The following is a 25,211-nucleotide window of genomic DNA, read 5'->3' as shown; positions in this document are numbered from 1 at the left end:
AAATATCCTTTCCCATTCTGTACCATGTTTTTTTGGTGTCTTTTTCATTTTTTTGATGGTTTCCTTTGCTATGAAAAAACTTTTTTAGTTTGATGTAATCCCACATGTATATTTCTTCTTTTGCTTCCCTTGTCAAGGGGATATGTAAGTTAGAATATCACTAAGGGTAATATCTACAAATTTACTCCCTATATTTTCTCCTAGTACTTTTATTGTTTCAGGTCTTCCATTTAAGGGTTCACTCCATTTTGAACTTACTTTTGTATATGGTGTAAGAAGGTGGTCCAGCTTCTTTTTTTTCATTGTGTCTGTCCAATTTTCCCAGTACCATTTATTAAATAGAATGTCTTTACCCCACATCAGTTCTTGCTTTCGTTAGTATATATTGAATGACCATATAGGCATGGATTTATTCCTAAGCTCTCCATTCTCTTCCGTTGATCTATGTGTCTGGTTTTATGTCAATACCATGCTTTTTGGGTTACTATTCCTTTGTAGTATGATGTGATGTAGGGTAGCATGGTACCTCCCACTTTATTCTAGTTCTCAAGATTGCCATAGCTATTTGGGGTCTTTTATTGTTCCATATAAATTTTAGGATTATATTTTCTAATTCTGTTATAAATGTTATTGGTGCCTGACACATCCCAGGGGCTCAGGATCTGTGTTAGGTAAGTGGGTGCATGAGACTGGGATGGTGCTCCTTTCAACTGTATTTGCTTTGGACATCAAATCTTTCTACATTTTTTAAAAAATTCTTTTGGTGTAATGTCCAATACTTCTTTCCAATCTTCAAATCTGAGTTTTCTTATAGGATGATTTTTCCAAGTTTTACCAATTTTATCTTTTTAAAAAAATTATCTGCCATGTCCATAGTTTGTTTTTTTTAGAGTTAGTCTCACTAAACAATAAATGAACTGCTTTTTAGTTCCTCAAAGAAATAATGGGCATACATTATCCCCTGGCTAATGTTTGATTAGTATATTGGCGACTATTTTAATCTCATTAAACATTGGTCCAAGCTAGTGAAATCCTTGTAAAAGTATATTTTCACAAAGGAAAAAGAAATGTTTTCTAAAAAGTAAATGATTCATCACTCTTTTAGAATGTCTTTTCTCACCCGTCTAGACTTGCGTTTCTAGCTCTCTTTCTGTATTTTTCTTTCATAGTATTTTCTACACTGAAATGAAATGATCAATTGATCTAACTGTGTCTCCTACTGGAACTAACTCTTATGCATTATTATATCTCCAGCACCTAGTACATTATAAGTCCCTGTTAATGTTTGCTGAGCAGAATGAAATGAATGATTTGTATGGGAAAAATGAAAAGGTTTTTATTTTTCTTTCGTTTGGTATTATTTAATACTATTGTTGCATCTTCTGTGTTTCTAAGGCTGAAACAAAAAAAGGAGAAAAAATATGGAATGGTCTTACATAAAAGACTCCCAGTCATTGGTTTCAATTTATAAAGTCTTTGGAGTTGTATTTATTGAACTCATAGGACAAGGTGTTTGCAGACTTTGAAGAGAAGTATATCATCAAATTTGTGGTTATACCTAAACTGCATCAACAGCTGGCAAACTATAACCCATGAACCAAATCCAATCTATCATCTGTCTCATATATTCTGAAAGATAAGAATGGTTTTTACAATATAACTGGTCATAATATATATACATATATATTATATTATATTATATTATATTATATTATATTATATTATATTATATTATATTATATATGAAAGATAACAATAGTTTTTATAATATTAGAATGCTTTTTACAATATAATATAACATAACCAGTTATATTGTAAAAACCATTATTTCAGAGTATATATAGTGGCACACATATATATATGTATATATAGTGGCATATAAAAATGATATTAAATTTAAGTTTTAATGTCCATAAATAAAGTTCTGTTTAAGCTCAGCCATGCACAATCGTTAAAATATTGCCTATGGTTGCTTCGTGCTGCATGGCAGAGTAGAATCACTATGACAGAGACTGAATGATCCTCAAAGCTGCAAATACATACTATCTGGGCCTTTATGGGAAAAGCTTTTCAAAGTCTGCTCTATATTAAACAAAAGGTTTTTTAACATCTATTACTGTTTCTGAGTAGAAATCCTGAAGTTAGTTATGCAGTGTAGTGCATTTACTGAAATTGTCTCTTGGACAGTAACTCTGAAATACTTTCCCCGCCCTCTCATTTCAAAATTTTTCCATGTGCTCCATCTTTGAGGCATTCAAATAGAGGCCAAATAGATCAGAATACCCTTGAATTTTTAATACCATCTCACTGTGTTTTATTTACGGTTTACATTTCAAAATATCTTTTTGTAAAGAATGAGTGAATAAATAAAATGAAAATCACATGTATTTAGTGGACTGTGGGGAGCCATGGTTACAGGAAACTCTGAGCTTTGCAGAATGGCTCGGTTTATGCTACCTGTTTCCTCCCGCTGAGGCAATTGTCTCTGCCTGCACCTGAGGGGAGCTTGAGCTTGTAAGCTGCTGAGGAATTTGGTGGGAGCGGCCAGTTCCCGGACACAGAAGGCTGATGCCTATCAGGGCGATTGATAAGATAATTACTTGTGAGTTTCGGTGAATTTTGTATCCTCTATGTGAAAGCTAAAGAATTTACATTTGTTATGTTAATACATACTTGCACGTGCTCAAACTGCTTATATGGGTGCAGTAAAATAAACTTAGTGTCTTCAGGATCACTGAAGTTCCGCGATCGCCATCATATGTGAGAGTGTCTTTTATTCATTCCCACTCCCCCATTCGGGAACCCATCGACTCGTGACTGCTGGCCCGTCGCACTTGGCGCCCAACGTGGGGCTCGAATACGGGGGTAACAGTGAGGAACACCGCGTGGAAAGGGCCCCGGCTTGTATAAGAGCTGAATCAGTGGATGCACGGTGAGTGAGACACGATCCCCTCGGTTGAATGAATGTGTGAATGATTGATAGTTCCACGACTTTTTGTCACGGAGCTTGATTGGGCCCCAATCCAGAAGGGCACCTGATTGTTTCTTTGTTTGAAAGAAGGACCGAGTTAGGGAAAAGAATGGGTCACGCTAGCAGCAAGGACCTGTATGTTAGAGGACTTAAGAAATTGCTTGCCGCCCGTGGCTGTCGGGTGAGCAGAGAACAGTTAGATAAGTTTTTAGAATTTACAAAAGAAGTTTGTCCGTGGTTTCCAGAAGAAGGAACGGTCAGTCTGGGAACCTGGCAGAAAGTGGGAAAACAATTAAAGGATTTTTACACTGACCACGGGCCTCAACAGGTTCCGATTGAAACATTTGGACTGTGGACTTTGATCCGAGACTGTTTGAACCTTAAACATGAGGAATGCAAATTAGAGAAAGTAAAACAAGCCGGTGATGAGGAGGGAGAGAGCGCAAAGTTGTTAGAGGGAGTTCTTAAGGTTAATAAAGAGCCTGTTTATCAGGAAACTCCGGTCGAGCACCGGGAAGATTTAAAACCTCAGGATCAGGAAAAATTAGAAGATGAGGCAGCCAAATATGATAGGGACAAAAACCCTCCTTTAGTGGCTGTGGCTCGGGAGGACGAGCAACTTGCAGATACTGCACTTTCTCTTGCAGATCAAATAAAAAAGATTCAGGGACAGTTGATAGAACTTAAAGTTGCTGTAGACGGAGGAAATTGTCCTCGGGGTAAAGATCCCCCCATAGTTGATCCCTCTGCACCACCTCCTGAGGAGTCCTGTAGGTGGAGACCTCCGCTGCAGTCCCCGGTTTGGGACATGCCTGCAGAGCCTTCGCCAAGTTATGTTAAGCCAGGATCGGACTCTGTTGTACTATCCCCTCTTCAAATAGCTTGTGAAGAGGCTCACAAGCAAGGGGAATCTACAGAGCAGTTTGGCGTATATCCTATTTTTGAAAGATATGATCAGGCAGGACGTAGGGTTAGGGATTGGAGGCCTTTCCAGTGGAAGCAGATAAAAGAATTGAAAGAGGCTTGTGTGCAGTATGGACCTATTGCCCCTTTCACCATGGCAATTTTGGATAGTCTGTCTACTGAAGCCACCCCTCCAGAGGATTGGAAGCTTATTGCTCATGCTTGCCTTTCCCCAAGGCATGGCAAACAGCCCCACTTTATGTCAAAAGTTTGTTAGTGAAGCAATTGATAACACCAGAAAACAGTTTCCTTCTGTGTATATCATTCATTATATGGATGACATCTTATTGGCTTGTAAGAAAGAAGGAATGTTGTTAGCTTGCTTTGCAGATATAAAAAAAAAAACCTTCTAGCCTCAGGTCTTATTATTGCACCTGAGAAAGTACAGAAAAGTGAGCCTTATTCTTACTTGGGATTTCAGTTGTTTGCCTCAGTATTTCACTCCACAAAAAATAGAGCTTAGGAAAGATCATCTTAAATCTCTTAATGATTTTCAAAAACTGTTGGGAGATATTAATTGGCTGCGCCCTTCTTTGGGACTAACTACTGGAGATCTTAAACCACTGTTTGAAATTTTAAAAGGAGATTCTGATCCGACCTCACCCAGGTCTCTTACTGAGCCTGCACGGAAGGCTCTTTCTAAGGTCTCTTAAGCCATTCAGCAACAGCATGTTTCTTTTTTAGATTATTCTAAACCTCTATATGTGTATGTTTTAGACACCAAACATACACCCACAGCAGTGTTGTGGCAAGAAGGGCCACTTAGATGGATACACCTCCATGTGGCTGCACAAAAAAATCTTACACCTTATTATGAATTTGTGGCCAGTTTAATTCAGGAGAGCCGCTTGGAAGCTCGAAAATATTATGAAAAGGAGCCAGATTCTATTGTTATTAGACATTGTCTTGCTGCATTTGCCATGATTGGAACTCCTAAAAAACTTAAAAAAGATAATGGCTCAGGTTATACCAGCAAAAAATTTGCTCTATTTTGCCAGCAATTTTCAATCAATCATGTTACTGGCATTCCTTACAATCCCCAAGGACAAGGGATTGTTGAGCGTACTCATGGACGTTAAAAATCAATTTACAAAAATAAAAAAGGGGAGTTATACCCCTGACACCTCATAATTATTTGTCTCATTCTCTCTTTATTCAAAATTTTTGACCTTGGATGCCCATGGCAAGAGTGCTGCAGAGCGCTTTTGGCATCCTTCTACTGCCCCACAGGCTTTGGTCAAATGGAAAGACCCACTTACGGGCTCTTGGCAAGGCCCAGATCCAGTCCTCATATGGGGACGAGGACATGTATGTGTTTTTCCACAGGATGCAGAAGGCCCTCGGTGGCTGCCAGAAAGATTGGTGCGACATGTGGACCCTCAGCCCATTGATGATGCTACTGATGCTTTGCCAAGCGGAACCTGACCAGACGTATTGGGCTTATGTACCTGATCCACCAATCCTCCACCTCGCTGTGTGGGATGGTCCTGAGATTATACTCAGGCGTTTAGGATTGCCCTCTGATGGACACATAAAACAACAACTAGAAAAGAATTTCACTTACAATGGCATAGGTTTGGGATTGCCTATTTGTATTGCAAATAATAGGTCAACATCTTGGTGCTTGCGTAGTTCTCCTGTCACTATGCACATTAATGACTCTTTAGTTGGATGGACTGTTCGTCTTAATAAAAGATTGAAATTAAATATTGAGACTGTCCCATGGAGAGACTGTCCTGGCAATGATCCTGTTCGTTATGACATTCCTGGAACAGGCAGATACATCATTAACTGGTCAAGAAGTAACCAGTCAGGATGGGCCCGAAAACTGACTTCTGGATTTTGGACTTCTGATACACAATATCAGCAAAATTCATTATGGAGACTTATGGGAGTAATGGGTGAAGTTGTTCAAATAGTTGAGTTCTGTAAATCAGGCACTCCCTGCAGTCATGTGAGTGTCTTGAAAGATGGGACTAGAGATTGGACTACTGTTGCTAAGACTGTTAATATATCTGCTTGTGTTCCTTCTCCTTATGCACTGTTGATTGGAAATGTTAATGTACACTTTATAGGAAATCAATTTAGTGTATCCTGTAGTAATTGTTCTTTAGCAAATTGTATTTCTTGGGTACCATTAGGAACTCATGTTATGATACTTAAACAACCATCTTTTGTTATGCTTCCTGTTAATATTTCTGGACCTTGGTATGCTGAAAGAAGTTTGCAGGTTTTAAAGAAATTGAGTATGCTTTGAGTAGGTTTATTGGGCTTCTGTGTCTGTTTGGTTCTGTGCCTACTCCCCATCCTCATTAGACATCCATCAGCTTGAGCTTAAGGCAAGTCTTAAGACTCTCACCCCTGTGCATTTATGAGGGACGGGTTAGTCAAGGACGGGCAAATACTTGGGAGCCGCTTCAACACCTAAGACAGGGCTTGTATGATAAAATATGAGTACCAATGACGGGTAAGTTGAGGCAGGCGTCCTGGGATGCCTAAGACAGGCGCCGCCACCTCACCATCCTGACTGGATGGATTTTGTTCATATAAAATAAAAAAGGGGGAGATGTGGGGAGCCATGGTTACAGGAAACTCTGAGCTTTGCAGAATGGCTCGGTTTATGCTACCTGTTTCCTCCCCCTGAGGCAATTGTCTCTGCCTGCACCTGAGGGGAGCTTGAGCTTGTAAGCTGCTGAGGAATTTGGTGGGAGCGGCCAGTGACACAGAAGGCTGATGCCTATCAGGGCAATTGATAAGATAATTACTTGTGAGTTTCGGTGAATTTTGTATCCTCTATGTGAAAGCTAAAGAATTTACATTTGTTATGTTAATACATACTTGCACGTGCTCAAACTGCTTATATGGGTGCAGTAAAATAAACTTAGTGTCTTCAGGATCACTGAAGTCCCGCGATCGCCATCATATGTGAGAGTGTCTTTTATTCATTCCCACTCCCCCATTCGGGAACCCATCGACTCGTGACGGCTGGCCCGTCGCAGTGGACAAATTCAATGTAAAACTGTTACCAGTTGCTTCTAACCTTAGAGGAAATGTAATCTTCATTTCATTTCTTAGACAATTTGAGGTTTACGTAACACAGCATTCCATCTGCTTAATATTCAAATTTGGAGACAATGATTATGTGCTCCACTCTTCTGAGCAGAACATGTTTGGGGAAACACCATGTTTCCCCAAAAATAAGACCAGGTCTGCTATTAATTTTGCTCCAAAAGATGCATTAGGTCTTATGTTCAAGGGATGTCATCCTAAAAAATCATGCTAAGGCTTATTTCTGGGTAGGTCTTATTTTCGGGGAAACATGGTATACTCTATAAATAAATACGTCAGTTTTGCTCTACCCTTCCATTAGGCCTCGTATAATTGGAATTAAATTGATGTTTACGTAACATTAACATATTTTGTAAGAAAAGATACACAGCCTCGAGTATTTGAGAATTTTCATGAGTTAAAGACAAATTTAAGAACTCTTAAATAATATTTGCAATGTAAGCAACAGTTGTTATGTTGGAATAAAATAACTCACAACATGACCAGCACAGTATTTTATTTGGTTTTGATATTGAAGATGATTATTGAATTATTTATGCAAAAATCAAAGTATAATTACTTCACCTAGTCATTTCTCTTCAAAAATTCTGAAAAAGAAAGAATTGGTATGTAAGTATAAAAATATAATTTTTTAGCGTATTAGTTTCATTCACTTTTCCACTCCCTTGATACACATCAGTTTCTCTTTCCCCTGTCAACAGCCAGTGAGAGGAGATCGTGTTCTGTATTATCAAGAGGGCATCTTCCAAAGCATTGTTTGTCACAAATGGAACTACAATGAGAAAGGGCTCTCTCGTGAGTGATTAACAGTCACCCATTTGTAATTTTCACAAATGGTGGAGCCACAAGTTTTTCTGTCAAAATAATTTATTCAGTGCTACCCATTCAAAAAAGAAACAGAGGGTGGAATCTCATCAATGACCAAACAACTAATAAACCCAGTGATTTATCTTCCTTAATGTTCTAGTGTGTATTTTATTTCTTAATTTACTGGAGAAGACTCCCTCTTATACACATTTTTTCAAGAAGCTACGTGAGACTATGTAGCTTTTTGAGCAAAGGCACTCATTTCTCTGAAATATCCTTTTATAAGAAAGAATGGGCAGGTGCAGAGCCCCCAACCCTGTATCTCTGTTAGAGGTGATTGAGTAATCAGTGGACAGAAGCAACCAATGGTGCAGGTGCCTTCCCAGACACCCTGTCCACTCTTGAAGAATCTAATGAAAACTTTAGACATTTGCTCCAGGAACTGAAGAATGACCATTAATTGTCTTCAGCCTCAGCTCATCTAGTTTAATCTTTTTGACCTAGATAGAGGTAGAGTCTAGCTTACCTTCATGTTTGCAATAAAGTTTTATTGTCACACACCCACTCCTTTCATTTTACATATTATCTGTGTCAACTGTCACAATATTACAGCAGAGCTGAGTAGTTGCAATGGAAATCATAAGCCACAACCAAAAATATTTACTGGATAACCTTTAAAAAAATTATGCCAACCTCTGATACAGTGATGACTAAGCACTCGCAAAGTCTCATAAACATTTTTTATGGGATAGTGTCATCTTAAAGTAACTCAGGTTAGAAATATGTCTTGTATCCATGTACACATAAAAACAACTGTGATAACAAGTTTGTCAATTAATAAACAGAAAGAAATCTATTTGTGTTTTCTCTTCACAAAATACATTTTACAGTGACTGATATTGGAGTCATAGTACCTGTATTCACTTTATAGGTAAAATAACCTAAATTGGACTTTTGCTGTACGAAGTTTGCTGTATTTAGGAATACAATTAGACCCAGAGTGCCTTGCTATTTTCACAATAACGAGTCATGCTGTAATATGGTCATATTTCCTGTACGTCAGTGAGGTACTAATAGTCGACTGAGGGACTAAACCTTCAATTAGCAAAAGCAGCATGGCTGGATTCTCCAAAGAAAGCCAGTGTTTCTCATTAGTGTGAGACAGTCTTCTGTGTGTTGTATCTTGACAGGATAGAAATATGTCTGAGCAAACTAGGAGATACCAAACTGTTTCCTCCTTCTTAGCTTTCCCTGCTAGGTGATCACCACCCTGCAGGAATCCTTTTAAGCTGTCTACTGGCTTGGGGTTCTCTTCAGGCAGAAGTATCCTTCTCACATGAAGTCTTATTGTGAGAACTCTAAGATGTATGTTATTAAGTGACTCTTACCTACTTAAATAACTGAATGATTTTTGTAAGAATAAAAGAAGAACACAGGTATACCCACCACTGGGGAGTTGTCATCAGCTTTGCTCCAAAGAACTTTTCATCATCTCTCTGAAGGTTTTTCCTTATACCTGCCAATCAGAAAGAGACATTGTGCATGTTAAGGCTCTTAGATGACAAAGCATCTAAAGAAGAGATAATGTGTGACCTATGGTATTATCTGTGCTCTGTAAAGTGCTCTGGGGGCTAAATGATGATCTTTGATTTTAGTTATTATCTATGAATTGTTCTTCAACCTTAAAGCAGCTATAACTATTGTTACACAATTATAATCAGGAGGCAAAAGTAGTCATCTTGTCTGAACTCACCCAACCAGAATTGTGCTTAGTACTCACCATCTAAACAAAAATAATTGGAATAAAAAGAGAGATCACCCCACTTCCTGTTATTGTTCTCCAATATCTATCACCACAGAGAGACACAGGTTTTACAGGATCTGAACAGTCAAAAGAACTCAAGGCTGAATTTAGTAAAATCAGGTTTGAATATGCACAAAAAGGGAGTTCCACGTGATACCAAATTGCTAATTGATTTGCTCCATGTTTTAAATGTCAGCACTTTGATAAAAACCTGTTTCCAAATTCAGACTACATACCTCTAACTCATCATTTTTAACTCTAGAGGCACAATAGAATCTGCTGAGGGGACCCAGAAAATACCAATGTCTACGGCCATACACCTAGAGGCACTAATCTTCTGGCCATGAGTTTTGGGGAAGGCCAGACATCAGTATTTTAACATTTCTCCAAGGAGCCTAATGGCAGCCAAGGTGGAAAATCACCGCTTTACAGAGTGTAGATAGATAGTGAGGCCGAGAGACAGATAAGACTCCATTATGTAGAGCTCCTATTTTTGAAAGTCATTTATAATTTCTAATTTTACCAAGTTTTCTCTTTCTTTACCTATCACCAAGAACTTTCTTCAAATAATTTCTCATTGCTATTATTTTTCTGTGGCGGGAGTATAGGTCAGTGAAAATTCCATCCGAATGACGTTTCATTGTGCCGTTGTCCTCTGAGATGTTATTGCTATGAAATGTGAGGAAACAGAAATCAGTGAATTTTAACAAGAAATGGTAAATAGAACAAAGTTCCAAATATTTTGGAGTCAGATAAAAACGAATTCCAACACCCATCTATCTTCCATGAACATGCTGAAAGAAAAATACACCTAAACCTAAAATAGAGGAATAGGAATAATCCAACACATTTTGGCATTTTCTGGGAGTGTGTTAAAACACTTTCTGTAGTAAATGAGCAAAAAAATATAAAATAACATAATTGGGTAAATATTTGAAGTTTGTTCTGCCATTTGGAGGAAGTTTCTTTAAAACTAAGTGCTTTTAAAAAAGCTACTCAACCTAAATAGTACCTAGTAAATATCCAGCTATTGTCCAGTTAAAGAAGAAACTTCCAAAGCTTGGTTTGAGCAAGAAGTTAAAAAACAGGTACTATGGATAATGCTAAAATTTGCTTCAGTTTAAACTATGTCTTATTTTTAGTGCATCTGCTTTAGTTGGATTGCACATTCACAAATGATTGCTTTTTACTAAAATAGGTGTCTCTGAACCAGTGAGTGTGATATTACAAGAAAGCCTGATTTTCTAATGCATGGGCCTGGTATATTTTATTAGAGAATATAAATTAATTTTGAATTGTATATTATCAAGAGTTATGAATTTAGAACAAAGGAAATAAATTGTAAACATTCACAATATAATTTGCAGATTAAATAAATATCACTTGTTGAAAAAAATAATATATTCCCTTTACCTATCTCGTTTTCCAATAAAGGACTCAACATGTCTTTTGGCGGGAAGTTGACCCAAGAGTCTTTTATAGTCACTGGTTAAAATTTCTTCAGCATGTCTGGCATTCCTAAAACAAAGAAGAAAGAACCACCATTATTTTTAAAAATGTTTTCTAAAATATTATTTTGAATCAATGAATAAGAAAGAAACTAATCAGCTTATTATGAAAGTTTCTAGTGTAAGCTAAAGTCCGGAAGGATTTCTTAATAACCTAAGAAAAGATATTTTCTTGTGATATATATAAAGATATTTTCTATTTTGGCAGCCCAAAATGTTGAAAAATTAATGAAACTGGCTCTTTTAGAATTATGCCTCATAATGAATGCTCACTGATGTAATCTTTCAAACTAAATCTTCTCTGAGAAATATCAGTGGAAGGAATATGTTCAAATTAATTCTTATCTTTGATTGATTGATTGATTCCTAATGCTTTATTCATGTACCATGAGAAAGGACATATAAGAAAAAACTATCCTGATTTTAAGATAAACACTCTTATGCCTTTTGCTCTTTCTTCTCCAGAAATATTAGCAAATAAAATCTTAAACTGGAGAGGATCTTAGGGCCTATTAACCAACTTTACTGTCCAAATGAGGCAGCGTTCAGTTTTTGTCTTCAGTATAGAGCTACTCTGTGTCTAATTTAATGCTGCTTTTGACAAGTGGTTCTGTGAATGAGTAGCTGTTATTATTAGGTATCTTTTCATTACATAGATGTGGAACTCTTGCCTTAGAACTTCCTCTATCATGGAATGCTAAATACTGAAGTTTTACTAGAATTAGAATAATTTCTGATGTTCAATTTTGTGCAACAGAATGTAAGTGAGTGATGGTTCATCCTGGCCTGTTGCAACCTCTGTACATGAACATCATGGACAGCTGCAAGAGCTGCAGTAAGTCAGGCTGGAGGAAGCCATGACATGTGGAAACCTGCAGTGTTATGCTGCAGGAATAGCTTCATGGAGACGCAAAAATGAAAGATTCATAGAGATACATTTTCTAAAATGAAGCTCAATAAAATAAACTCACCTGTCATTTTCAGCAAATGCGCTGGGCGAGGTGTCAGTGTCTAATGTTAGTATAGCTTGGTCAAGTACATTTGCTCCTTCAAATGGTTTTCTGTCACCCAGTATGTTAGGAAAAGACAATAGAAGTAGAATACATTTCTTTCTCAGAGGGGCACTTTGATTTTACAATCATTTGAAGTAAGGCACGCAAAATCTCGGGAAGTAATACCCATTTACAAAATATGGATAACATAATTGACAATGGCTTGTATGGTTTATGAGAATATTAATAGTAAAACTTAGGTTTATCTCATAATACAGATGCCATACAACTTTCACAAGACGTGTGTCCTAAGCATAAGAGATAATCAGGTCAGCCCTACCTGAGCATTAAGCAAAGTACACTTCCTTCGTAATGTCTTCGCTTTGCAAAGTTATATTCCACAACAAGAAAGATTTTATGCAAAATAGAAACTTTGAAGCATTTTTAATATTCAACATGAAAACTGGAAGTAATTTGTATATTTGTTGATATTTACCATCATTTGGTTCAAATATTTCTCAAGAGCTGAGTATTAACTCCTTTTCTTCCTCTAATTGTCAAAAAGTTACTTCAAAATTCTCTTTGATGTGATATATTTCTTTGTATTGATCAAGTCCAAAGAATCTTTCTATGTTTGTATAGTTACTCAGGTTCAATGAATTTTGTGGGGTCCTCGGGTTTCTAATCTTACGTATTAATATGATTTTAGTAAGAGATGTACAAAAGAACAATCATCTTGACATGGTGGGGAAAATATTGCAAAACATATCAACAAAATATTTAAATAAATAATACAAATTTGCAAAATTGAGTTGTTCAAACTAACAGAAAGAAAATTCTCAGTTAGATAAACATGGAATCTTCAACTGTCTGAATGGGAAGAGAACTTACTTCAGAAAAGGTGCTTCGAAAAGAGGCCAAGCCAGCATTTGGGAGAAGAGCACGCTGAAAACTGTCAGGCGCACAAGGAGCTGGGGCTTCCTTCGGGTTTCCATCTCTGCACCACGAAAGGGAGAGAGTCACATCAGATTTTCCAACCACAATGTCCCCAGACAGGTAATTCCTTTTTTATTTTAAATTTATTGAGGTAACATTTTTTAATAACATTATATTAGTTTCAGGTGCCCAATTCTCTAACACATCATTTACATATTCTGTGCTCACCACCCAAAGTCTAGTCTCAGTCTGTCACCATATATTTGATACCCTTGCCCCATCTTCATCCTCCTCCCATGCCCTTTATCCTCTGGTAACCACCATACTGTTGCCTACGTCTATGACTGTTTTGTTTTTTTTTTCTTGTCCATTTATTGCTTTCTGTTTTATGTCCCACATATGAGTGAACTCTTATGGTTCTTCTCCTTTCCTCTGACTCTTTTCACTGAGCATGATACTCTAAAGATCTGTGCGTGTTCTCGAAAATGGAAATATTTAATCATTTGTCATGGCAAAGTAGTATTCCACTGTTTATATGTACCAGTACTTCTTTATCCAATCAACTCTCACAAGACACTTAGGTTGTCTCTATATGTTTGCCACCATTAATAATGCAGCAATGAAATTACAGGTACATATATATTTATAAATAAGTGTTTTCAATTTTGGGGTGATAGATATACAGGAATCCTGAGTGTCTAGCAGAAATTTCTAAACCTTATTGCAGAGTTTAGAAAATAATTTTCATCTGCTAGAAAGAGTTAAACGCATTATGATTCCTTTTAAAATCAAGAAGATTTCTCTCGGTGACAAAGGCTTGAATAAAAATTAGGATCCCTTTCACCTGCTGGTGATGTCTCACCAGGCACATAGTTGGCACAAGTACATACTAAATGCCATATTCATATGGTGCTAGAAGTATCCGCAGGGGACTTATCCTTATTACATAGTTGTGGCATTCAAGTTTAGTATCTTTTCAAATAGTTTCAAAAAAACGGATTGTTCTTCTACTGTAAATTTTGCATCTGATTAATATAAAAGTGAGGTATGTCTATTAGCATAAAAATTGTATTTTATATATATTTCTTTTTCAATGTTTTGTAGATCTTACTGGAAACTCATTTCCTTACATATGGGCTTGAACAATTTAGCTCAATTAATAGTGAATATTAATACCAAAAAAAAAATCATTGAACCACATATTACCATTGAAATAATTTTTGCCACAGATAGAAAACTATTGTGGGGACAGAGCCAGGAGTGCAGTTTCCAGGCTCGTGTCCTCACGTGGAAAGGTTCTCACTCGGGTAGTAAATGGCCATCAACTGTGATTGGATGGCCATCAGCTGTGGCTAGTTGGCCGTCAGCTGTAACTAGTGAGCCATTGGCCACTAATATAACTGCCATGGCTGCACTAGCAGCAAATGGGGGCTAGCAAAAAGATGGTGGTCGAGCTAGCAAGAGCGATTGCATTTAGCATGGAGGATTGCAGCTAGCAAGTGAGGTTGGTTGGCAGACAGAAGTGGATGGCAGGTTGCGGATAGTGTGGCTCCTGCTTCCTCTGTCTCCAACCCAGCCGCCAGTGAGAATATACTGGAATGACTCCCCTATCTATGGCTCTGAGGGTGTTCCTTTTTGGCCTCTCCATATCCTAACTTCTTATGTGGGGAGCGGAAGCTGAGGCCCCGTATGACACTGCATGACAACTATATTTAAAATAGAATGTGTTTTTAAACCTAATCCACATGTACATTATATTTCCAAATAGTTTCTAGGTAGACAGTTAAATGTTCAAGGCTGTTTCTTTCTGTGTCTATAAAAATCATGGCATTTCAACTTGAAGTGAAAAATAAATGTTCCTTAGGTTCACATAATCAAAAATTGACATAGAAAGAAGAAAACTTAAAAAATGAGTTGAAAACTTCAAAAATATGTATACCCAAGGGTCCCTTCAGTCAAAAATTTATATTCACACAAAAACTAAAAATAAAATCCTACATGAAAACGTAATTTAAAAAAAAGTTAATATTGAGTAAAAGAGCAAGCAGGGAAAGCATCTGCCAACAGAAATAATTCAGAGAAGCCCTTTACATGTGGGGGGTGAGACATTTCTGTACTTACTCTCTGACCTGGGAAGATTGTCTTTGGCTCCACCAATTCTCTGCCCTCAGAGCTGAACCAGAACCTCGTCCTGGCTAAGGGTTGGTATTATTGCCAGCAGCTGCTTTGCACTCTACCCTGACCAGCATTTCAAGGCCCTTCATTTTATAGGGTTGTGCTTGGGCTGAGCAATCACAAAGCTCTCTGAAATACGTCACAGCTGTGCTCCCACGGGATGAATAGGACTAGAGGTTCTTGTTCAATTGTCCTTATATCTGATTTATATATTTATGGTGAGTGACTTAAGATGTAACAGATAAAGAGGAGACTTTCTCTTTTTTAAATTAAAAAAGGTACGAAGTTTCATGTGAAATGTTTTAATCTTTAATCAGCAATAATGATACACTTATTCCATAGTGGCTGCACCAATCTGCAATCCCACCAGCAGTGCACGCGGGATCCCTTTTCTCCACATCCTTGCCAGCACTGGTTGTTTGTTGAATTATTGATGAGACCATTCTGACCAGGGTGAGGTGGTATCCCACTGTGGTTTTTATTTGCATTTCTCTAATGATTAGTGAGGTAGAGCGTTTTTTCATAAGTCTGTAGGCCATCTGTATGTCCTCTTCAGAGAAATCTATCTTCGCGTCCACACCCTATTTTTTAATTGGGTTGTTTGTTTTTGTATTGTTGGGTTGTATGATTTCTCTATAGATATTTGATATTAACCTCTTATCAGATGTACCATTGGCAAATATCCTTTCCCATTCTGTACGATGTTTTTTTGGTGTCTTTTTCATTTTTTTGATGGTTTCCTTTGCTATGAAAAAACTTTTTTAGTTTGATGTAATCCCACATGTATATTTCTTCTTTTGCTTCCCTTGTCAAGGGGATATGTAAGTTAGAATATCACTAAGGGTAATATCTACAAATTTACTCCCTATATTTTCTCCTAGTACTTTTATTGTTTCAGGTCTTCCATTTAAGGGTTCACTCCATTTTGAACTTACTTTTGTATATGGTGTAAGAAGGTGGTCCAGCTTCTTTTTTTTCATTGTGTCTGTCCAATTTTCCCAGTACCATTTATTAAATAGAATGTCTTTACCCCACATCAGTTCTTGCTTTCGTTAGTATATATTGAATGACCATATAGGCATGGATTTATTCCTAAGCTCTCCATTCTCTTCCGTTCATCTATGTGTCTGGTTTTATGTCAATACCATGCTTTTTGGGTTACTATACCTTTGTAGTATGATGTGATGTAGGGTAGCATGGTACCTCCCACTTTATTCTAGTTCTCAAGATTGCCATAGCTATTTGGGGTCTTTTATTGTTCCATATAAATTTTAGGATTATATTTTCTAATTCTGTTATAAATGTTATTGGTGCCTGACACATCCCAGGGGCTCAGGATCTGTGTTAGGTAAGTGGGTGCATGAGACTGGGATGGTGCTCCTTTCAACTGTATTTGCTTTGGACATCAAATCTTTCTACATTTTTTAAAAAATTCTTTTGGTGTAATGTCCAATACTTCTTTCCAATCTTCAAATCTGAGTTTTCTTATAGGATGATTTTTCCAAGTTTTACCAATTTTATCTTTTAAAAAAAATTATCTGCCATGTCCATAGTTTGTTTTTTTTAGAGTTAGTCTCACTAAACAATAAATGAGCTGCTTTTTAGTTCCTCAAAGAAATAATGGGCATACATTATCCCCTGGCTAATGTTTGATTAGTATATTGGCGACTATTTTAATCTCATTAAACATTGGTCCAAGCTAGTGAGATCCTTGTAAAAGTATATTTTCACAAAGGAAAAAGAAATGTTTTCTAAAAAGTAAATGATTCATCACTCTTTTAGAATGTCTTTTCTCACCCGTCTAAACTTGTGTTTCTAGCTCTCTTTCTGTATTTTTCTTTCATAGTGTTTTCTACACTGAAATCAAATGATCAATTGATCTAACTGTGTCTCCTACTGGAACTAACTCTTATGCATTATTATATCTCCAGCACCTAGTACATTATAAGTCCCTGTTAATGTTTGCTGAGCAGAATGAAATGAATGATTTGTATGGGAAAAATGAAAAGGTTTTTATTTTTCTTTCGTTTGGTATTATTTAATACTATTGTTGCATCTTCTGTGTTTCTAAGGCTGAAACAAAAAAAGGAGAAAAAATATGGAATGGTCTTACATAAAAGACTCCCAGTCATTGGTTTCAATTTATAAAGTCTTTGGAGTTGTATTTATTGAACTCATAGGACAAGGTGTTTGCAGATTTTGAAGAGAAGTATATCATCAAATTTGTGGTTATACCTAAACTGCATCAACAGCTGGCAAACTATAACCCATGAACCAAATCCAATCTATCATCTGTCTCATATATTCTGAAAGATAAGAATGGTTTTTACAATATAACTGGTCATAATATTATATTATATTATATTATATTATTTTATATTATATTATATTATATTATATATGAAAGATAACAATAGTTTTTATAATATTAGAATGCTTTTTACAATATAATATAACATAACCAGTTATATTGTAAAAACCATTATTTCAGAGTATATATAGTGGCACACATATATATATGTATATATAGTGGCATATAAAAATGATATTAAATTTAAGTTTTAATGTCCATAAATAAAGTTCTGTTTAAGCTCAGCCATGCACAATCGTTAAAATATTGCCTATGGTTGCTTCGTGCTGCATGGCAGAGTAGAATCACTATGACAGAGACTGAATGATCCTCAAAGCTGCAAATACATACTATCTGGGCCTTTATGGGAAAAGCTTTTCAAAGTCTGCTCTATATTAAACAAAAGGTTTTTTAACATCTATTACTGTTTCTGAGTAGAAATCCTGAAGTTAGTTATGCAGTGTAGTGCATTTACTGAAATTGTCTCTTGGACAGTAACTCTGAAATACTTTCCCCGCCCTCTCATTTCAAAATTTTTCCATGTGCTCCATCTTTGAGGCATTCAAATAGAGGCCAAATAGATCAGAATACCCTTGAATTTTTAATACCATCTCACTGTGTTTCATTTACGGTTTACATTTCAAAATATATTTTTGTAAAGAATGAGTGAATAAATAAAATGAAAATCACATGTATTTAGTGGACTGTGGGGAGCCATGGTTACAGGAAACTCTGAGCTTTGCAGAATGGCTCGGTTTATGCTACCTGTTTCCTCCCCCTGAGGCAATTGTCTCTGCCTGCACCTGAGGGGAGCTTGAGCTTGTAAGCTGCTGAGGAATTTGGTGGGAGCGGCCAGTTCCCGGACACAGAAGGCTGATGCCTATCAGGGCAATTGATAAGATAATTACTTGTGAGTTTCGGTGAATTTTGTATCCTCTATGTGAAAGCTAAAGAATTTACATTTGTTATGTTAATACATACTTGCACGTGCTCAAACTGCTTATATGGGTGCAGTAAAATAAACTTAGTGTCTTCAGGATCACTGAAGTCCGCGATCGCCATCATATGTGAGAGTGTCTTTTATTCATTCCCACTCCCCCATTCGGGAACCCATCGACTCGTGGCGGCTGGCCCGTCACACTTGGCGCCCAACGTGGGGCTCGAATACGGGGGTAACAGTGAGGAACACCGCGTGGAAGGGCCCCGGCTTGTATTAGAGCTGAATCAGTGGATGCACGGTGAGTGAGACACGATCCCCTCGGTTGAATGAATGTGTGAATGATTGATAGTTCCACGACTTTTTGTCACGGAGCTTGATTGGGCCCCAATCCAGAAGGGCACCTGATTGTTTCTTTGTTTGAAAGAAGGACCGAGTTAGGGAAAAGAATGGGTCACGCTAGCAGCAAGGACCTGTATGTTAGAGGACTTAAGAAATTGCTTGCCGCCCGTGGCTGTCGGGTGAGCAGAGAACAGTTAGATAAGTTTTTAGAATTTACAAAAGAAGTTTGTCCGTGGTTTCCAGAAGAAGGAACGGTCAGTCTGGGAACCTGGCAGAAAGTGGGAAAACAATTAAAGGATTTTTACACTGACCACGGGCCTCAACAGGTTCCGATTGAAACATTTGGACTGTGGACTTTGATCCGAGACTGTTTGAACCTTAAACATGAGGAATGCAAATTAGAGAAAGTAAAACAAGCCGGTGATGAGGAGGGAGAGAGCGCAAAGTTGTTAGAGGGAGTTCTTAAGGTTAATAAAGAGCCTGTTTATCAGAAAACTCCGGTCGAGCACCGGGAAGATTTAAAACCTCAGGATCAGGAAAAATTAGAAGATGAGGGAGCCAAATATGATAGGGACAAAAACCCTCCTTTAGTGGCTGTGGCTCGGGAGGACGAGCAACTTGCAGATACTGCACTTTCTCTTGCAGATCAAATAAAAAAGATTCAGGGACAGTTGATAGAACTTAAAGTTGCTGTAGACGGAGGAAATTGTCCTCGGGGTAAAGATCCCCCCATAGTTGATCCCTCTGCACCACCTCCTGAGGAGTCCTGTAGGTGGAGACCTCCGCTGCAGTCCCCGGTTTGGGACATGCCTGCAGAGCCTTCGCCAAGTTATGTTAAGCCAGGGTCGGACTCTGTTGTACTATCCCCTCTTCAAATAGCTTGTGAAGAGGCTCACAAGCAAGGGGAATCTACAGAGCAGTTTGGCGTATATCCTATTTTTAAAAGATATGATCAGGCAGGACGTAGGGTTAGGGATTGGAGGCCTTTCCAGTGGAAGCAGATAAAAGAATTGAAAGAGGCTTGTGTGCAGTATGGACCTATTGCCCCTTTCACCATGGCAATTTTGGATAGTCTGTCTACTGAAGCCACCCCTCCAGAGGATTGGAAGCTTATTGCTCATGCTTGCCTTTCCCCAAGGCATGGCAAACAGCCCCACTTTATGTCAAAAGTTTGTTAGTGAAGCAATTGATAACACCAGAAAACAGTTTCCTTCTGTGTATATCATTCATTATATGGATGACATCTTATTGGCTTGTAAGAAAGAAGGAATGTTGTTAGCTTGCTTTGCAGATATAAAAAAAAAAAACCTTCTAGCCTCAGGTCTTATTATTGCACCTGAGAAAGTACAGAAAAGTGAGCCTTATTCTTACTTGGGATTTCAGTTGTTTGCCTCAGTATTTCACTCCACAAAAAATAGAGCTTAGGAAAGATCATCTTAAATCTCTTAATGATTTTCAAAACTGTTGGGAGATATTAATTGGCTGCGCCTTCTTTGGGACTAACTACTGGAGATCTTAAACCACTGTTTGAAATTTTAAAAGGAGATTCTGATCCGACCTCACCCAGGTCTCTTACTGAGCCTGCACGGAAGGCTCTTTCTAAGGTCTCTTAAGCCATTCAGCAACAGCATGTTTCTTTTAGATTATTCTAAACCTCTATATGTGTATGTTTTAGACACCAAACATACACCCACAGCAGTGTTGTGGCAAGAAGGGCCACTTAGATGGATACACCTCCATGTGGCTGCACAAAAAAATCTTACACCTTATTATGAATTTGTGGCCAGTTTAATTCAGGAGAGCCGCTTGGAAGCTCGAAAATATTATGAAAAGGAGCCAGATTCTATTGTTATTAGACATTGTCTTGCTGCATTTGCCATGATTGGAACTCCTAAAAAACTTAAAACAGATAATGGCTCAGGTTATACCAGCAAAAAATTTGCTCTATTTTGCCAGCAATTTTCGATCAATCATGTTACTGGCATTCCTTACAATCCCCAAGGACAAGGGATTGTTGAACGTACTCATGGAACGTTAAAAATCAATTTACAAAAAATAAAAAAGGGGGAGTTATACCCCCTGACACCTCATAATTATTTGTCTCATTCTCTCTTTATTCAAAATTTTTTGACCTTGGATGCCCATGGCAAGAGTGCTGCAGAGCGCTTTTGGCATCCTTCTACTGCCCCACAGGCTTTGGTCAAATGGAAAGACCCACTTACGGGCTCTTGGCAAGGCCCAGATCCAGTCCTCATATGGGGACGAGGACATGTATGTGTTTTTCCACAGGATGCAGAAGGCCCTCGGTGGCTGCCAGAAAGATTGGTGCGACATGTGGACCCTCAGCCCATTGATGATGCTACTGATGCTTTGCCAAGCGGAACCTGACCAGACGTATTGGGCCTATGTACCTGATCCACCAATCCTCCACCTCGCTGTGTGGGACGGTCCTGAGATTCCAGTCTATGTTAATGATACTCAGGCGTTTAGGATTGCCCTCTGATGGACACATAAAACAACAACTAGAGAAGAATTTTACTTATAATGGTATAGGAACAGGTTTGCCTATTTGTATTGCAAATAATAGGTCAACATCTTGGTGCTTGCGTAGTTCTCCTGTCACTATGCACATTAATGACTCTTTAGTTGGATGGACTGTTCGTCTTAATAAAAGATTGAAATTAAATATTGAGACTGTCCCATGGAGAGACTGTCCTGGCAATGATCCTGTTCGTTATGACATTCCTGGAACAGGCAGATACATCATTAACTGGTCAAGAAGTAACCAGTCAGGATGGGCCCGAAAACTGACTTCTGGATTTTGGACTTCTGATACACAATATCAGCAAAATTCATTATGGAGACTTATGGGAGTAATGGGTGAAGTTGTTCAAATAGTTGAGTTCTGTAAATCAGGCACTCCCTGCAGTCATGTGAGTGTCTTGAAAGATGGGACTAGAGATTGGACGACTGTTGCTAAGACTGTTAATATATCTGTTTGTGTTCCTTCCCCTTATGCACTGTTGATTGGAAATGTTAATGTACACTTTATAGGAAATCAATTTAGTGTATCCTGTAGTAATTGTTCTTTAGCAAATTGTATTTCTTGGGTACCATTAGGAACTCATGTTATGATACTTAAACAACCATCTTTTGTTATGCTTCCTGTTAATATTTCTAGACCTTGGTATGCTGAAAGAAGTTTGCAGGTTTTTAAAGAAATTGAGTATGCTTTGAGTAGGTTTATTGGGCTTCTGTGTCTCTTTGGTTCTGTGCCTACTCCCCATCCTCATTAGACATCCATCAGCTTGAGCTTAAGGCAAGTCTTAAGACTCTCACCCCTGTGCATTTATGAGGGACGGGTTAGTCAAGGACGGGCAAATACTTGGGAGCCGCTTCAACACCTAAGACAGGGCTTGTATGATAAAATATGAGTACCAATGACGGGTAAGTTGAGGCAGGCGTCCTGGGATGCCTAAGACAGGCGCCGTCACCTCACCATCCTGACTGGATGGATTTTGTTCATATAAAATAAAAAAGGGGGAGATGTGGGGAGCCATGGTTACAGGAAACTCTGAGCTTTGCAGAATGGCTCGGTTTATGCTACCTGTTTCCTCCCCCTGAGGCAATTGTCTCTGCCTGCACCTGAGGGGAGCTTGAGCTTGTAAGCTGCTGAGGAATTTGGTGGGAGCGGCCAGTTCCCAGACACAGAAGGCTGATGCCTATCAGGGCAATTGATAAGATAATTACTTGTGAGTTTCGGTGAATTTTGTATCCTCTATGTGAAAGCTAAAGAATTTACATTTGTTATGTTAATACATACTTGCACGTGCTCAAACTGCTTATATGGGTGCAGTAAAATAAACTTAGTGTCTTCAGGATCACTGAAGTCCGCGATCGCCATCATATGTGAGAGTGTCTTTTATTCATTCCCACTCCCCCATTCGGGAACCCATCGACTCGTGACGGCTGGCCCGTCGCAGTGGACAAATTCAATGTAAAACTGTTACCAGTTGCTTCTAACCTTAGAGGAAATGTAATCTTCATTTCATTTCTTATTTCATTAGGAATACAGATTTTAAAGGCCAAACACTGCCTCAGCTCTAAAAACCAATGTAAACTACAGGCTTTGAATAAGTGATTACAAGGTAAGATGACTTAGGAAATCCTACAACGTATTATGATAGCTAGAGGAGGTATGCATGAGGAAGGTATATCAAGGTGAGATCTATTGAACAGGTGAACTTTGGCTTAAAAAATATATAATAAAGGAGGAAGGAGGGAAGAACATCAAACTATAACAATAAAAACAACAAAAATCATTTCAGAAAACATTGGAGGTGTGGCCCAAATGAGAAACTGATACAGACCTCATCCAAAGGAAAAGGTAAGCCAGTAAGCAGGGACATGAGGTGAACTGGTATCTGTTTGTAAAAGATCACTCTGGCTACTACACAGAGTACAGGTTAAGTACTGTGTGCAGATAGACAGTATATTAATGTGATAAAGACTAGCATTCCAGTTCCAGAGGACGTAAAAGCAGATTTTCTCCCTCAGAATGAGATCTTTGACATTTGAGGTAGGACAATTAAGTTTGCAAACTCATCCCAGTAAAAGTGCCATATATCTCATTGCTGAATATCACTATGGTCACCTTCCAAGTACTCCCCTTGGGAAGCTATGCACCATTGCCAGAGCCTAGTCCACCCTTCAAAGAAATTTTGGAACTCTCTTGTCTGGAATGGCCTTCAGAGCTTTCATCTTATTACCCTTGATGTCCTGAATGCCATCAACATGTCTTCCTTTCAATATTTCCTTTTATGATTCGTGGTAGTAGCCTCCACGTTCCTCTCGTGTTTCCATCCCTAGCACCCCTCCAGCCCTTCACACTATTCCCAATGTAGCAGCCTGAATGACCCTATGAAATAGAATTCAGATAGTGTCACAGCCTGTCCCAAACTCCGTACCATCTCCTCATCTCAGTCCTCGAGTCCTTCCATATCCTCTGAGGCCTCACGAGGTCTAGTCCTGTGACCTCTGTCACCTCATCTCCTGCTCAGCCCTTTCCAGTGCACACGGCTCCGGCCGCACTGCCCTCCTTGCTGTCTAGATACACCAGGACCGTTCCTTGCCGGAACTTGCTGTTCCCTCTGCCCAGAACCCAACTCTCAGATATCTACATGGCACTACAGAGGCATTCAATGTACAGGTCTTGAAAGTATAGGAAAGAAGTTGAAAAGCATTAACATTAATACAATCAGATAAAGTCGTTTAGATGGACACTCAAATTGCACTACTGCTCTGCCCCCATTGGATCTTTATAAATTTCCTTTGTGTAAATTACATCTGGAGGTTTTCTATTTTCACTGCAACACTTTGTATAGCAAGCTCACTTAAATGTTTAATATTTTATAAATCAGGTATTTAAAAAACTATTAGTCTACTTCACCTCAACATGTGTACACCACTTTGCAATTACTTGTAGTTCTACTCTCCTTAAGTAGACATCTTTTCTAATTGTAGAAAAGGAAAGAAGCAATGCTTTGCCTTGTGATGATATTGATTCTTCATTAATGGTTGGGATCTTTCTGATTCCCACTAATCTATCATTTCTTTAAGCTTTCTTTGTAAGAATTCAAGATGCATAGCTTGAGCTCTGAAAAGAAAACACCCCCACATAAAAATATGTTTTGTTGTTTTTATATTAATAGAACCACCATTTTTGTCAGGGCCTATAAAACAAACACTAAACAAAAGATTCCCTAACCTCCTTTACAAATGACTGTCACCATAAAACTGTTCTCCTCAAGGGGATGTTACCATAAGATATCAGGTGTTGCCATGCAGCAGCCTATCCATCTGTCTCCTTGTACCTGCTGCCCCCAAAGAAAGGAGAGTCTGTGAGACTGATCCTTTCAGGGTCTTTGCATCCCTTTTGTGCTTGTACCTTATGTCTCCCTGTTTGGCCACAGAAAGATGGCTGGTCAGCCAATGACGAGTAAAATTCCCCATGGCGGGGGACAACTCAAGCCAGGTGCAGTCAAGTGGCAACCAACAGGAGAACCCCAGGGGATCACTGAGGTGGGCACAGACCTCCACCTTCCCCAGGCTAAGGAAAGCCTCAGCCTCTGTGGCTGCTTTCCTTCCCAAAACCTGCAAAGGAAGTGATTCAATTGTGTGCTCTCCATCTATTCATATGCATGTAGGTTTTGTCCCTTGGGGAAGTACACACATCCTGAGACTTATGGTTCAGCTGCCTGCAGGCAAGCATAATTGGCTTGAATCAGTTCCCTATTATGATGTGTGGGATTCACAGATCTTGAGACTGACAAGCTTTATCTCCTTTACTTCCCCACC

General features: G+C 38.4%; 2 protein-coding genes and 1 long non-coding RNA gene across 3 annotated transcripts; 2 read left to right on the top strand and 1 right to left on the bottom strand.

Moving 5' to 3' along the window:
* Positions 1–2,400: 2,400 nt before the first annotated feature.
* On the top strand, positions 2,401–6,644 carry LOC141571726 (endogenous retrovirus group K member 113 Env polyprotein-like). Its single transcript, XM_074333720.1, has 2 exons — positions 2,401–2,932; positions 5,261–6,644. The coding sequence occupies exon 2, from the start codon at positions 5,262–5,264 to the stop codon at positions 6,189–6,191; it is 930 nt and encodes a 309-aa protein (XP_074189821.1). The 5' UTR covers positions 2,401–2,932; position 5,261; the 3' UTR covers positions 6,192–6,644.
* A 2,654-nt stretch (positions 6,645–9,298) lies between these two features.
* Positions 9,299–13,109, bottom strand: LOC141571802 (VIP peptides-like). The gene is made up of 5 exons (XM_074333964.1): positions 13,006–13,109; positions 12,094–12,183; positions 11,028–11,132; positions 10,158–10,283; positions 9,299–9,326 (listed from the first exon to the last, which is right to left on the bottom strand). The coding sequence occupies exons 1-5, from the start codon at positions 13,107–13,109 to the stop codon at positions 9,299–9,301; spliced, it is 453 nt and encodes a 150-aa protein (XP_074190065.1).
* A 5,172-nt stretch (positions 13,110–18,281) lies between these two features.
* Positions 18,282–22,743, top strand: LOC141571725 (uncharacterized). Its single transcript, XR_012496801.1, has 2 exons — positions 18,282–18,813; positions 21,144–22,743. It is a non-coding gene; the product is annotated as an uncharacterized LOC141571725 (long non-coding RNA).
* Positions 22,744–25,211: the final 2,468 nt, after the last annotated feature.

Source organism: Rhinolophus sinicus, linkage group LG05 (genome assembly GCF_036562045.2).
Source record: "Rhinolophus sinicus isolate RSC01 linkage group LG05, ASM3656204v1, whole genome shotgun sequence".
NCBI lineage: Eukaryota > Metazoa > Chordata > Mammalia > Chiroptera > Rhinolophidae > Rhinolophus > Rhinolophus sinicus.
Note: the sequence above shows the minus strand (reverse complement) of the source record. Positions and strands in the feature narration are given on the sequence as shown.